The sequence below is a fragment of the Geotrypetes seraphini genome, chromosome 18, assembly GCF_902459505.1.
Source record: "Geotrypetes seraphini chromosome 18, aGeoSer1.1, whole genome shotgun sequence".
In the NCBI taxonomy this organism is placed as follows: Eukaryota; Metazoa; Chordata; class Amphibia; order Gymnophiona; family Dermophiidae; genus Geotrypetes; species Geotrypetes seraphini.
Genome location: NC_047101.1, coordinates 4,882,790 through 4,897,988, shown reverse-complemented (window position 1 = coordinate 4,897,988; position 15,199 = coordinate 4,882,790). Strand labels below are relative to the sequence as shown.

Genomic DNA, 15,199 nt, shown 5'->3' with positions numbered 1-15,199 from the left:
AGATTTTTGGTGAGGCATATCTGGGAGGGCGGAGAGTAGGTATTCCTGCACTAATCAGTTAGTATGTCCGCATTTATCACATGCTAAATGGTTCGTGTAGGAGTACTGCATGCGTCCTTGCTGTCTACAAAATAAGTGCAAGTGTTCCCACATTAATGCTTTTTAATGTCTATACACTAACGGCAACATTTGCACATGGCCATTAATAGAATAGGAAATCTACATTTTCCGGCTGCAGTAAAAATGGCCTTAGTGTTCAGGAAGAACCTGTGCAGCAATATACTAGAGAGGCTTTTTACTATAGCTTAGTAAAAGGTGGTTTTGTCTTGTGTCCTAGGGAAACATCAGTTCTTCATAGCAATTAACATTCATTAAGTAATGAAAGACTGGTTGTCTTTTAAGCTTTTATCAAAGTCTTCCAATAAGAGTTGCCTGGAGCTTTAATTTTCACGTTGTAGCTGTACCAAAAATTTTAATGAAACATAAGATGTGTTGATAACTCATTCCTAAGAACTGGAGAAGTCAAACTTCTAGAACACTCTGTGAAATGTCTTCTATCACCATTTTTGGTAGTTAGTAACATCAATCTCATAAGGAAGCAGTAGTTTTAAGAATGCCATACTTAAAAAATAATAATAATTGCAACCTTTCAGAAATAGAATTCTATGTCTATGTATTTTGTGAACAAGGATATACACTTAAAACATATATTAAGTTCACTGAAATGAAATGCAACCAGTAAAGAAAAGACTCTGCCCATTACTGGTAGCTAGATTAGGCCACCCATTCAATTTATATTCCCATTCAAGCTGCCAGCAACAAGCCATAAAATAGTCCGGTGAGACAGATATCAACACACTTTAGTTAAGCAGGTTGTGTCAACACTAAATACAACCATACCACTTTAGCAATGCTGTTTTATTACAATGTCTATTGTTTAATGTAAAGTCAATTACCTTTTCTAGCATTTTACAGGGGGCAAGGATTTGGTGCCATGATCATTCATTCCCAGCTGCCATGGATTTTTCTGCTTTTATATATCCCCTGTGCCTTCAGCATACCTAGTTTTGTGATTGCAGTGACAGGCCTTCCGAAATCTTGCAATCATGGGCCCTGAATTTGACAGCTAGCTGTCACCCTTCAGCAATGACCATGATTCCACATCAGACATCCCAGAGCCTGACCCTCCCACCCCCACAGCAAGGAGGGAAGGGGGTAACTGTCTCTGTGCATCCCTGCCACAGCCAAACAGAGGAGCAGAAAAGCCGACGCAAGAATCAATCTAGAGCAGGGGTGTCAAAGTCCCTCCTCGAGGGCTGCAATCCAGTCGGGTTTTCAGGATTTCCTCAATGAATATGCATGAGATCTATTAGCATACAATGAAAGCAGTGCATGCAAATAGATCTCATTCATATTCATTGGGGAAATCCTGAAAACCCGACTGGATTGCGGCCCTCGAGGAGGGACTTTGACATCCCTGATCTAGAGAATTGCCACCTACACCACTAGAACAGCCTGGCTTTTTGATTTTCTTGTGTGTTTCCATAGTAATATAGTCAATGACAGCAGATAATGCCCAATTGCCTTATCCAGTTCTCAAAAGTCATCTTCTCTGGTTCCCTACCACTTTTGAGTACACAGGAATATAAAATAGCCAAGGATCAACCCCAGTAGCCTTTTCCAACAACTGTCAAACCAGGAACCAACCCTCCAACCCAATCCGCTGATTGACCATTCCTCTTCACTGTATCCATGAAATCCCGTTTGTCTGTCTTGCCTATTTAGATTATAAGCTCTTTCGAGAAGGAACTTTCTTATTCTTTGCAACTCTGTGCAGTGCTACGTTCGTCTGGTAGCACTATAGAAATAATTAAGAGGAGTAGTAGTAGTAATAGTAGTAGTAGATCCAAAAAAGGAAACAGATTACATGTAGCTTAAGCAGTTGAATTCCCCAAAACTACATTAATATCTGTTTATGGACATTTCCTTCAGGAACCTGGCCAAACTAAGCTACACTACAGTATTTTACCACTTTCTCCAGCAACAAATTCCAGAGCTTAATTAAGTGTTGCATGAAAAAAAATAATTTTCTCTGATTTGACTTAAATGTACTACTTAGTAACTTGAAGATATGTATTCTAGTCTTTGAACTTTTTGAAAGGACAACCAATTCAAGTTTACCTATTCACTTATGGTTCTATAGACCTCAGGAGTCTCTTCCCAACCTAAAGAGCCCTAATCAGTTTAGCTTTTCCTCATAAGGGAAGCTAGCTGCTCAATCCCCTTTATCATTTTGGTCACTATATTTTGTTTAATTCTGCTACATCTTTTTCAAATGTGATTACCCTAATTGAACTCCAGTCTCAAGATTCCTTAGCACTTAGGAGTTACAAAGCCACCATAATATTTTTTGAACTTGCATCTTGTCAAAGAGAGTTTTCTTTTGGAGTTCATGACAACCTAGCCAAGTGTGCTTGGAATTCTTTATCTTTCTAGAAGATGGACATTTCTTGGTATTTCAGGATCTTTTCATTCTCAACCCGATTCACAGAGTAATCACTTGGGACTGAGACCTTTATATTCAATGCCTTTTAGAGTTTTCCTCTCACCACTTTGGTTTTCTTTCATTCAGCTTTTTATTGGTCAGGTTGTGGATATCCCAGGGGATCATAACCTCTTCGTTCTCTATAATTCTCTTTGAACATTGTTCCAATGGTATTCCAGTACAATAATGTTGAAGTTGTTTAAATTTCCAATGAATATGTGCCACCTTGCTGTGCCTTCTGTTTAGGCATTTTCTGTTATCAGAACTTTGCAGCTAGCTTTTAGATCAGTGACCATTTCTAGCTTTCTCACAGAACCTACAGATGTTTTGTTGTACCAGTTTTTTTCTATGCTTGCTGTAAACCATCTCATCCATAATCCGGTTCCCAGCTAATTCTAAAACTCCCCTCCACATTGTACATGATTTTATAAAGCTTTCATAATGCTTATGTTGTGTTTTGTCTTCATCATTGTTTTTACATTCACCAATTCAGTGATCCATGAAACAATAGGTTTTGCAAAATAAAACTTGTACATATTAAGAGACATTATCAGATTTCATTTATTATTTTAAATCACTACCAGGACAATTTATAACTTGCCCTCCCCGATATTCTGCCAGCAAAGGTCAGTGATTTTTTAAATGCTTACCATCGACAGCTAAATTAACCCAAATATAAAATGCTAGGTCATGTCAGGCATCGGCACTGAATACTGGGGGTTAAATACATGTGGGCTGGGTACCTACATAATTTTTAATTATTTGAGCCCTTCAAAGCTCTTTACATCCCCCCAACAAATCCCCCTTCTCTCAACTCGCAGATAAGACAGCTCCCCTGCGGAACACCCCCCCCCCCAACCAAGTCCTCCCCTGGACCTACCTGAATCCCTGGTCCACCAGTGTTCACAGGGGGAGGGGGCGGCAGGAACACAGCATCCTCACTCCTGCTCCTTGCAGTGCCCTTCCAAAATGGTTGCTGCAAGTTCCTAAATTAGGCTGCTTAGATATGTGGGTACCAGCACTGAATACTACCAGCACCAGCATAATCCCAGTCTGTTTCTCAGTGCAACTCCTGTCCACCTTTTGGTCAAGCGGTCAGTGGCACTCTGGTTAAATGCAACTAAGGAAGCAATTTAAGCAGCAGGAGAGGCCCCTGCCAGCTTAAATCACTTTGGGACATGCTTTGTACCAATTCTAAAACGGCACCTAGGCACACCTAAGCCATTATAGAGTACTTGTGTAAATGCTCATTATTGATTTACAGGCAGGTCAATGGCTGATGTTACGTTGGCGCACGTGCAAAGTTGGCGCACGTGCAAAGTGAACAACCAATAGTATTATATAAGTTGTACACATCTCCTGGCAACATACCCATGGCCTGCCAATACTCTGCTCATTTATAAACCTCCTCTTGCTATGAAGTGCTAAGTAATTCTGGCAATTATAAATTTGTGCTTAGCACTTATGCATGTAAAAGCCAATTACTGGTGTCAATGATGGGCACAAAAGATAGTATTTTATAATGTCCATGCATATTTGGTGCGTAACAGACACCAGGTTACAGAATTGCCCTTTATGGCCATTATTTTAGAAACGCATAGGTAACTAGCACATTTTACATTTGTAATGAGTCATTTCAGAAAGCTGCTATTTACACCCCCCCAAACAGGGTCCACCCAAGCTCAGTCCGGCAACTAAAAGGGACAAAAACTCCTAAACAAATTCCAACAGCCCTACCAAGGGAGATGGGTACAGCTCACCACACCTGCTGGAGACTGAGAGAAGACTGAAGTAATTAGGGAGGGGTCACATGATATGTACAGTTCCAAAGTTTTGTCTCAGTCTCCACCTGCTGATCATGATGAGATATAACCCCTTGTAAGATTAACCTATGTCGGTCTAGAGTGTTGGGATCTATATAGATAATTGGGACCTGGGTTGGCCGCTGTTGGGAACAGCACAATGGGCTTGATTGGCCTTCGGTGTCCCAGTATGGCAATTCTTATGTTTTTATGAGTCAGACTCAGAAAGTTTTGTGTACCGACTCCAAAGCCCTGACAAAAATAATACATAATAATGCCCTCATTTAATCTGTTGTCTGCTCTTTTTAGTCTGTCTTCTGCTATCACTGCAAACCTTTTGTTTTTCTCTACCTTTCTATTTCATCATCTTGGCTCATTTGTTTCATTTTTCTGGGTTTTGCAACCCCACTGCACAAGCAACATGGACAAACAAGAGCAGTGGGAATTATAAACAATTGAACACTAAAACAGAAATATTAGCATAAATATGAAAGCTAAGTAAATTACTTATTAATTTAAAAAAATACGAAAGAACACTTATATAAAGAAACATCAAAATGTTCTCCACAAATATCTCCAGTTGAAATATCTATATACAATATGAATCAAGTGGTCAATATTACACTTCTTCCTCCATATACATGGGGGTTAGGGGCAAAGCCGGCCTGCGAATATTTAAAAAACCCACAAATAATATTTGTGCTGGTTCTACCCCTAACCCCCGCTCCCCCCAGCTATTTTAAGCCATGTAAGCCCCTCTTAAGCCTTACCTTTATAAGAGACCTGACAGAAGGGCTTCGAGGTAAAATAACATTATTCGCCGATGACGCCAAACTGAGTAATGTAGTGGGCAAATGCACAACAGACGAAGATTCAATGCCCGACAACATGATGCACGACCTACTCCTACTGGAGCGATGGTCTAGGACATGGCAACTCAATTTCAATGCCAAAAAATGCAAAGTTATGCACCTGGGCAGCCAGAATCCATGCAAGTCTTATACCCTTAATGGCGAGATCCTAGCAAAAACAGTAGCAGAACGAGACTTGGGGGTAATCGTCAGTGAGGACATGAAGTCTGCCAATCAAGTGGAGCAGGCTTCGTCCAAGGCAAGACAAATCATGGGCTGCATACGAAGGGGTTTCGTCAGTCGTAAGGCGGAAGTCATTATGCCATTGTATAGATCCATGGTGAGGCCCCACCTGGAATACTGTGTGCAATTCTGGAGGCCGCATTATCGCAAGGATGTGCTGAGACTGGAATCGGTGCAAAGAATGGCCACCCGGATGGTCTCGGGACTCAAGGATCTACCATACGAAAAACGGCTTGACAAATTACAGCTATACTCGCTCGAGGAGCGCAGAGAGAGGGGAGACATGATTGAGACGTTCAAGTATCTTACGGGCCGCATCGAGGCGGAGGAAGATATCTTCTTTTTCAAGGGTCCCACGACAACAAGAGGGCATCCGTTGAAAATCAGGGGCGGGAAACTACGAGGTGACACCAGGAAATTCTTTTTCACTGAAAGAGTGGTTGATCGTTGGAATAGTCTTCCACTACAGGTGATTGAGGCCAGCAGCGTGCCTGATTTTAAGGCCAAATGGGATCGGCACATGGGATCTATTCACAGGGCAAAGGTAGGGGAGGGACATTAAGGTGGGCAGACTAGATGGGCCGTGGGCCCTTATCTGCCGTCTATTTCTATGTTTCTATGTTTCTATGTTTACCTGGTGGTCTAACGGGTTTTCGTGGCAGGAGCGATCTTCCCACGCTCCTACCCCATACAGATCACTCATAGGAAAAGGCTGCCTTGAGCTCCCGTCGTAGTCTCGAGAGACTACGGGAGCTCAAGGCAGCCATTTCCTATGAGCGATCTGCACAGGGCAGGAGCATGGGAAGATCGTTCCTGCCACGAAAATCTGCTAGACCACCAGGTAAGGCTTAAGGGGGGCTTACAGGGCTTAAAATAGCCCAAAAAATAAATATTTTTTTTTGTTAAAAAATCACGAATGATCGAATCCGTGGATGCTGAAACCACGGATTCAGAGAGGGAAGTACATTGAGATGGCTTGGGGAAATTCAATGCTTATTTTTAGGATAAGCAGCATAAAATATGTTTTATTACTTGGAATCTAGTTACGTATTTGGGACCTGAGTTAGCCACTGTTAGAAACAGGATACTGGGCTTGATGTCCCAGTATAGCAATTCTTATATTCTTATGGTATGAAGCTTGCCTCAGGAGACTTAGGAGGGGCCGCTGAAAAGTTCTCAGCCCAATCAACAAAGTTGGGGCAGTCTCCATCGAGGGCTATACACTTAGTCCAGCGATTTTCCACTTTTTTTCTTCCATGTTTTTCCAATGGAACAAAAAAAGTGGACATCCAGAGATTTTAACACAATGTCTTGTTTTCTTGAACCCGAGAGTGTGTAGTCTAGCAAGCACACTTGTTGATTGATTTGGAAGCTAGAAACCATTTTCGGCAAGAAAGAAGGAACTGTGCGCAAAGTCACGCTTGAATTCATAATTCTAAGAAAAGGATCTCTACACTAAGCCTGAAGTTCAGACACTCTCCAGGCGGAGAAGGTTCAGGAACAGAGTGGGGTTGTACAAGAAATTACATTACATTACATTAGTGATTTCTATTCCACTAATACCTTGCGGTTCAAGGCGGATTACATAAAAGTTTTCAGGAATAGCATAAGAGATGTCATAAGAGTTACATAAGAATTACCAAAGAGTTGTCAAGATCTTAAGGTGATAAATGTTGGGTAATAAGAATTACCAAAGAGTTGTCGAGATCTTAAGGTGATAAATGTTGGCTAATTAGAGGCAAATGTAATTCTTCATTTTCAGTACAAGGACCCATTCTTTTGAACTCTCTACCAAAACATTAAGGTTACAAATTAATCTGGGACAATTCAAAATGGACTTAAAAACTTCTCTCTTTGAAGATGCATATCAGTGAATTGTGACAACTGATAAACTAGCACATTACCTTATGTTTTCCTTTCCCCTTTCCGCTGTTTGCTCTTGCTGTCCAGTTTGTATTAAGGCACTCCCCCATTTATTTTAATCCTTTAGAATTGTAAACCGCCTAGAAAGTCTAACCATAATTTGCAGGATAGAAAGTTTTAACAAACTTGGAAACTTGCTCGAGTCATAGTATGGCTTATTTCTAAGTTTCTCACAGTACATTGTATGGCTCCCCATATTATGACATATGTAATAAGCTTTAACATACAAAAGAAGACATTTTGGAGGAAAAGAGATAGCCAGGAAGCATGCAAGCACAACAAACAGTTGGGTTACAGGGGCACACTGATGAATCCCCTCCTCCCCCCCCCAACAGCTGCATGTGCCTCTAGTCAAGTATAGCTCTTGTTTAAATTGCAGTTGTTTGAAATTAACTATTTAAACATTTGCATCCTTAATAAAATCTTCAAACTTTTCCAAAAAAATATAAATTCCAAGAATACTAGTTCCAGGCTTTAGCAGGATTCTAATTTTGTTATATTATGTTTTTTGTATAGTTTTCTAAAGAAGTAGAATGAAAATAACATAGGAGCCATTTGTAACAGCATGCACAAATAAGTTGATCAGGTGGTGTTTTTCTGTTTTTAATCCCTGCTACCCAACCATCCTGAGATTTCTTTTTCTGTAGGCAAGAAAATATGACATATCCTAAACAGGTAATGTATGCAACAAAAGGGTAAAGATAGCATTACTTTGTTTTACAGATACTGTTCTGCTTTCATCTAGTTTTTCTGGTTTACAATTTAAATTTTGTGGGGAAGTTTTACGTATGTGCTCTAACAAAATGAATATGGATACATCTATTATCTTCATGTTGCTTTATAACGCTAACGACAAACTGCAACACATTCATCTGAGTCACAACAGTTTAGCAGGGACTCTCACAGCCAGCACAAATGCTTTTCTCCACCACAAAAATTTCCATGTGTTAAATCAATTAGCACTTACCATTAATTGAAAGAGAGCTATCAGATCCAGGATGTGAATAATTTAGACGACCTGCAAGTAAAAAATATGCAAATTATTATTGCTGCTTTTCAAAGATGGAACAGATTCTTCAAATATATTTCATAACTTTGTTACTAATATATTCTCATAACATATACTCTATGCATCTAGGTCCCGATTCTGTATAGGACGCTAGTCTCAGCGGATGCTTAACCAACCAACACCCCCCCACACACACACACACACAATTCTCTAACCAGTGCTGGTTAGAAACCTTTCTCCATCCTAAAAGTAGATGCAGCCGGCTCAGCTGATCAGGGGGAAATATCCCTATCGCAATCATCTAAGCGAGCTGCAGTAGAAGACCCCAACATGCACCTCTCAATGGAGATAGGTAGGAGTGGGCATCCCTCCTGCCTAACACTACCCGGCACACTCCCATCACAAAATGTTAGGAGGGATGCCCACTCCCAACTGCCACCATCCCCCCGAACCCCTGATATCCACCCATCCCAATCGAGAAGAAAATGTATGTAACTGTACATCCTCCAATCTTTTTCTTTCTTGCATCATTAAAATAAGCAATTTTTCGGCTACGCTTAACAGTAGGTGAAACAACAGTAGGTGAGACAACTTCATGGACAGGCCTGAGTTCCAAAGAAACTAAGCAGGTTGGCTAACAGGTACCCACTGGGACTGACCTGTCAACTACAAAGTCTGTGTACTCTCAATGCAGGCAAAGCGAAAGAAACATGCCAAGCACAAGAATCCCGAAGAAAAAGGACTAAAAACACTGAATAAAAAAAAATTAAAATGTGGCAAGCAGAACGGACACAAACAATCCTGCAGGCACGCATGAAGAAGGGATAAACTGTGTGTGGAGCTAAGGAGCTCAGTGAAGTACAGAAGAGGCACAGAGAAAACTTGTCTAGAATGTCTCGCCACTGCACTGGAAATAATATTTTAGTAGACTAAGGGCTTAACATTCTAAGCAAGACCATGAGTCTATATATTTCCTGAAGAAAACCTATTACAAAATTTCAAAAGTTTACCTTTAAGTGAATCATTTTCTGCTCTCATTATATCAATCAGGGAGCTTTCCAGTGAATTCATGTCAAATGTCCTTGTACGGTCCTGCAAACAATCAGATTTAACATGAGTGTCTAATGCTGTAATGTTCTGCAATCTTATTACATACACAAAAAAGGACAGATGTAGAGAAATTCAACATACAAAACCAGCTACAAATTAAACATTTAATGAACATTCCAGATTATCTAACTGCAATGTAGAAATTCATACATTTCTTTGCAACAAAGTTTAGAATGTGTAAATCAAAAGTGGTGTGTTTTATTTAAAAAATTTTATCTCACGTATATGGACTATTACATAATTTCAGTCCTATGCACATTGGTCATTTTGGCTTGCTTCTTATGAAAATCATTTTTTGAAAGAATTCAATTAAAGCCAACCATCAAGTATATTCCAGATATCATAGTATGAATAATCAAAATAGTATTCGGTGGGTTATTTACTAACAGTGTGTGCTATGTGCTGGAAGGGTCCATTTTATTTCTATGGGCCCTGCAGCAGATAGCATATACTACCCTCCTTGTGCAGGAATAATCAGCTTTTGCTGTTTTCTTTGTTCATGGAACTTTTTTAAACTACAACAGTAAATAAAGGGCTAAAGGGACTGGAAAAATGATTTTGCTACTGCATTACTAATATAGGTTCAAAAATATTTTAAGCAGTTACTAAACTGCAGTAGAGATTCTCTAAACTTGTTGTGGAGAAAATAAAGGCAAAAGAGCTGGCGTTCGTGAAATATAAAAATACCCAAGAGGAGGAGTACAGAAAAGACTACAGGTGAAACTGAAAGAAGCCAAGAGAGATACATCTGGTGAAAGCAAATAGATAGGAATGTAAAAAAGAGAGACAAAAATTTTTTCAGATATATTAGTGAAAGGAAGAAGATAAATGGAATTGTGAATATGTTTCAATATGTGAAGAGTGATGAGGAAAAAGCTAACTTGTTAAACAAATACCATATATACTCAAATATAAGTTGAGACCCCCATTTCTCCCCCAAAAGGAGGAAAAATAGTTGACTTGAATATAAGACGGGGGCTTAATATTAAAATGCCATGCCCTGCCAGGATCTGCTGGCCAACAGGTACTACAAGGGATTGGTCTGTTAGCTGCAGACCTCATGTATAGATCCATGGTGAGATCCCATCTGGAATACTGTGTACAATTCTGGAGGCCGCATTACCGCAAAGATGTGCTGAGACTTAAATCAGTCCAGCGAATGGCCACCCGGATGGTCTCGGGACTCAAGGATCTCCCATAAGAACATAAGAAGTTGCCTCCACTGGGTCAGACCAGAGGTCCATCACGCCCAGCGGTCCGCTCCCATGGCGGCCCATCAGGCCTATGACCTGTGAAGTGATCCCTGACTATTCTTATTACCTACCTCTACTTCTATCTGTACCCCTCAATCCCCTTATCCTTTAGGAACCTATCTAAACCATCCTTGAACCCCAGTAGCGTGCTCTGGACTATCACAACCTCCGGAAGCATGTTCCATGTGTCCACCACCCTCTGGGTTAAAAAGAACTTCCTAGCATTCCTGTCCCCTTTCAATTTCTCTGAGTGCCCCCTTGTACTTGTGGTTCCCCACAGTCTGAAGAATCTGACCCTGTCTACCTTCTCTATGCCCTTCAGGATTTTGAAGGTTTCTATCATGTCTCCTCTAAGTCTCCGCTTATCCAGGGAAAATAGCCCCAGTATTTCCAACCTGTCTCCCGTATGAGGAACGGCTGAAAAGATTGCAGCTATACTCACTCGAGGAGACATGATCGAGACGTTCAAATATATCACGGGCTGTATCGAGGTGGAAGAGGATATCTTCTTTTTCAAAGGCCCCATGGCAACAAGAGGGCATCCATGGAAAATCAGGGGCGAGAAACTACACGGTGACACCAGGAAATACTTCTTCACCGAAAGGGTGGTTGATCGCTGGAATAATCTTCCACTACAGGTAATTGAGGCCAGCAGAGTGCCTGATTTTAAGGCAAAATGGGATCGTCACGTGGGATCTCTTCACAGAGAAAGGTAGGGGAGGGTTATTGGGGTGGGCAGACTTGATGGGCCGTGGCCCTTATCTGCCGTCTATTTCTATGTTTCTCCTTGCAGGCAGAGCTGTACCCTCAACTATGGGAGCTCTTAGCACCAAAATGAAAGAAAACTGTGAAAAGACAAAAAAAAAAAAAAACCCACCCCAACAAAAATAAAGAAATAATCAGAGCAGATCAAAAAGTCACCTTCCGGCTCACATGCAGAAAACTGAGGGGGACCAGCAGAGCCCTATAGTGAAGTGGATGCCTTCTGCACGGCTCGTGAGAACTGGGATATTACCCGTTTGTTTAGAATGACCTTCTAATGCACTAGGTGTGTCAAATATTGGCTAATTAATCTATTTAAAGTTACACCACAACTGACCTTATTCTATAAGTTACATTTGCAATTTTGCATTCTAGTCAGCAATTTGGGCATACAATTTTCTAGAATGACGGGGTTAATATCTAGACCCCAAAGGAAATAAACTAGTTAATAATAACAACAACTTTATTTTTCTATACCGCCAACACCCAAAGAGTTCTAGGTGGTTAACAAAATAAGAAAACTGAACAATTCAATTACTTCTGAACAGGTGTCCTGCAGTTCAATCTACTTCAAAAATGTGTGTTCTAAATCCAAATAAATAAATAGAAGCTCATGGTATGTTATATTGCTAATTTACAAATGGTAGAAAAGATTTATGTGCAAAAATTAGCTCACTTCCCCCCCCCCCAATACCTAGCTTGCTCCTCCTGTGACACCTTAAATATTTCTATCTACAAATGCTACTGGTGGAAATATTTTTAAACATTAGAGTACACAGTGACAGAGAACACATTTTTTGGAAGAGCTACCGTAAACAATCAATCTTCAGACCTACTAAGCTATCTAACTCAAGTCAAATCTGAATAGCTGACTTAAGAACAAAAGCAGACTAATGAATTATGACCCACCATTTAATGAATTATGACCCACCATTTAAAGTCAGTATTACATTTTCAACCAAATGTACGAGGATCATTTCATAAATAATGCACACTATTTTTAAAATTTATGTTTTTGTTTTTTTTCAAGTAATTCTTTACAATCCTTCAATATAGTCTCCCTACTTTGCAATGACTGAGTCCCAACATCCGGGAAACTTCATTATTCCATCCAAGACATCGTTTTTGTTCAGTTGCCAAATGGCTCGGGTACCGGAGGAAAAAAGCTCTTCCAGAGATGCAAAATGATGTCCACGCATAGGTTGTTTCAACTTTGGAAAAAGGTCGAAGTCTGGTGGACTCATATCTGGACTGTAGGGAGCATGAGGAAACACCTCCCAGCCGTATTTGTGTAGTTTTTCAATGACGAGTGGAGAGCTCCATCTTCCCCACAGCCAAAAAAATTTTGACAAGCTCAAAAGTCAAATAAAGGATGATTTTTGCTTATGATCATGAAGGCATCATCATTACAGACAAAGTTCCATGTGGAAGAAGCGCCACAGCAGTGTATTATCGTGATTTTTTTGCAAAAAATGTGCAGAAAAATGCACAAAACCTGACCTCAGTTGCTCTTGGCAAGGCCACTCATTCTTCTCGACAACGGGAATGTTGTCATTGAAAAATTATGCAAATACGGCTGGAAGGCGTTACCTCATGCTCCCTACAGTCCAGACATGATTCCACCAGACTTCGACCTTTTTCCAAAGTTGAAAGAACTTATGCATGGACATTGTTTTGCATCTCTGGAAGAGCTTTTTTCTGCCGGTACCCAAGCCATTTGGCAAATTAACAAAAACAGTGTCTTGAATGAAGCTTCCCAGACGTGAAAGATATTTGGATTAGAGAATGACACGGTGACAAAATTCATCACCATTCCCGTCCCCGCGGATAATTACGGGAAACCATCTTCATGTCATTCTTTAAGGAGAGAGGGAAGAATCAGAGTATAATTGGGCACAACCACTGACCCGCAAGCTCTGCTTTGAAGAATGCTGGTGTAGAAGGACCGAGGTTGAAATAGACACTAGAAGATGCGGGGACGGGAACGGTGATGAATTTTGTCACCGTGTTATTCTCTAATTTGGATGCTTAACACGAGGATGGAGAGATTATTGAAAAAGGTTGTATCTCAATCACATTTTTTCTGAAGTTCCCTTGCAAGTGTTTGGTGACTTTTCAAAGTATAGATTATATTTTTTGGGATCCGGCTCAGTTAATACAATTTCTCGATCAAAAATAATGGGTGATTATATATTTTCTTGGTTGAGATGGCTATTCTCAAATTGAGGAGCCTGATTTGAAAAAGATGCTTATATAGAAGGAAGATGTTTTCTTCCTTTTATTTTCCTTTGAAATAGATTTCTGTTATTAAATAGTGCACCTCTTCTTTTAATGAGGGCTAGATGGAATTTCTGATTTTGTAATGATAATAATGTAAAATGATTTGTTATGTTTCCATATCCTGTTATGTTTCTTTGTAAACATTATTTGACATTTCAAAATAAAAAAAGAAGCTTCCCAGATGTTGGGACTCGGTCACTGCAAAGCAGGGAGACTATATTGAAGGATTGTAAAGAAATACTTGGAAAAAAAATGTAAATTTTAAAATAGTGTGCATTGTTTATGAAATGACTCTCGTATAAAAAGTTATCCTTTAGAAGGAAGTGTACCGAACTGCAATTAACACTCCACAGTCAGCTGCAAGAAGATATAGAACAATCCATGCTACAACTGTCTTTAGCTGGCAAGAGTGTGTCACATGCATGTCATTTCATATCCAAACATAGCAGTACACTGCACTAAGCACAGAGCCACTGGGATGGCTTTCCACCTGTGTTCTATTAATATATCCCTATGCACTTCTTTGGATGAGGGGAATGAATAAATGCCATTTATGTTAACCCTTTTAGCCTTGCTGAAAAATACAGCTGTTACACTTTGCCTAGTTGCAACAATTCTGCAATCATACATACCTCACATCTCTAAAAATGGAATCCTGAAACAGGAGACTGCTTATCAAATAAATATTTTTATACTGGATAAACAACATGCAATGAGACCTATTCATAAGTGCTGAAATTTGCCCACCAATGGAAATAAATGTTTTTGGCTAATGGACCCATCTTTCTCCAACTTGCCAAATAGTATCTATCATTTTGGGCATTGTGACCAGCGCTATCTCCAGGCGAGACACTTTGAGATCAGTAAGGGGAATTCTTCCATAAAAATCTACAACTGTGTTGGGCTGCAAATAGAAAATCCCAGCTTAATGTGCCAGCAATGACCACCTCTTTTCCTGGTAGGTATTGTAATTCAACATCAATTCTTAGGACTCGATCAGTCGATGGCACCTAACATTGTAATTCAAAGATATATGCCTTAAGTCAAAGTATCATTTTCTGTAGTCATTTATGCATTGTGGCTAGGGATTTATTGACGATGGATACTGGAAGATGGATACTGGAAAAGCATCATGAGTGGAATGCCGCAGGATTTGGTACTTGGACCCGTGCTCTTCAACATATTCATAAACGATCTGGAAATTGGTACGACGAGTGAAGTGATTAAATTTTGCAGACGATACGAAATTATTCAGAGTAATGAAGATGCAGGAGGATTTCGAAGACCTGTAATGTGACAAACATGCTCGAGAAATGGGCCGCGACATGGCAAATGAGGTTCAATGTGGATAAATGTAAGGTGATGCATGTCGGTAACAAAAATCTTACACACGAATACAGGATGTCCGGGACGGTACTTGG

General features: G+C 40.0%; 1 protein-coding gene across 2 annotated transcripts in view; it reads right to left on the bottom strand.

Annotated features, from left to right (window-relative positions):
• Positions 1-15,199, bottom strand: part of CPEB4 (cytoplasmic polyadenylation element binding protein 4) — a 50,124-nt gene that overhangs the window by 21,747 nt on the left and 13,178 nt on the right. For both annotated transcript variants that reach the window (XM_033927107.1, XM_033927108.1), the window contains exons 2-3: positions 9,384-9,465; positions 8,332-8,382 (exon numbers count right to left, since the gene is read on the bottom strand). In XM_033927107.1, the coding sequence (XP_033782998.1) occupies positions 8,332-8,382; positions 9,384-9,465 (133 nt within the window). The remainder of the gene's footprint in view (positions 1-8,331; positions 8,383-9,383; positions 9,466-15,199) is intronic.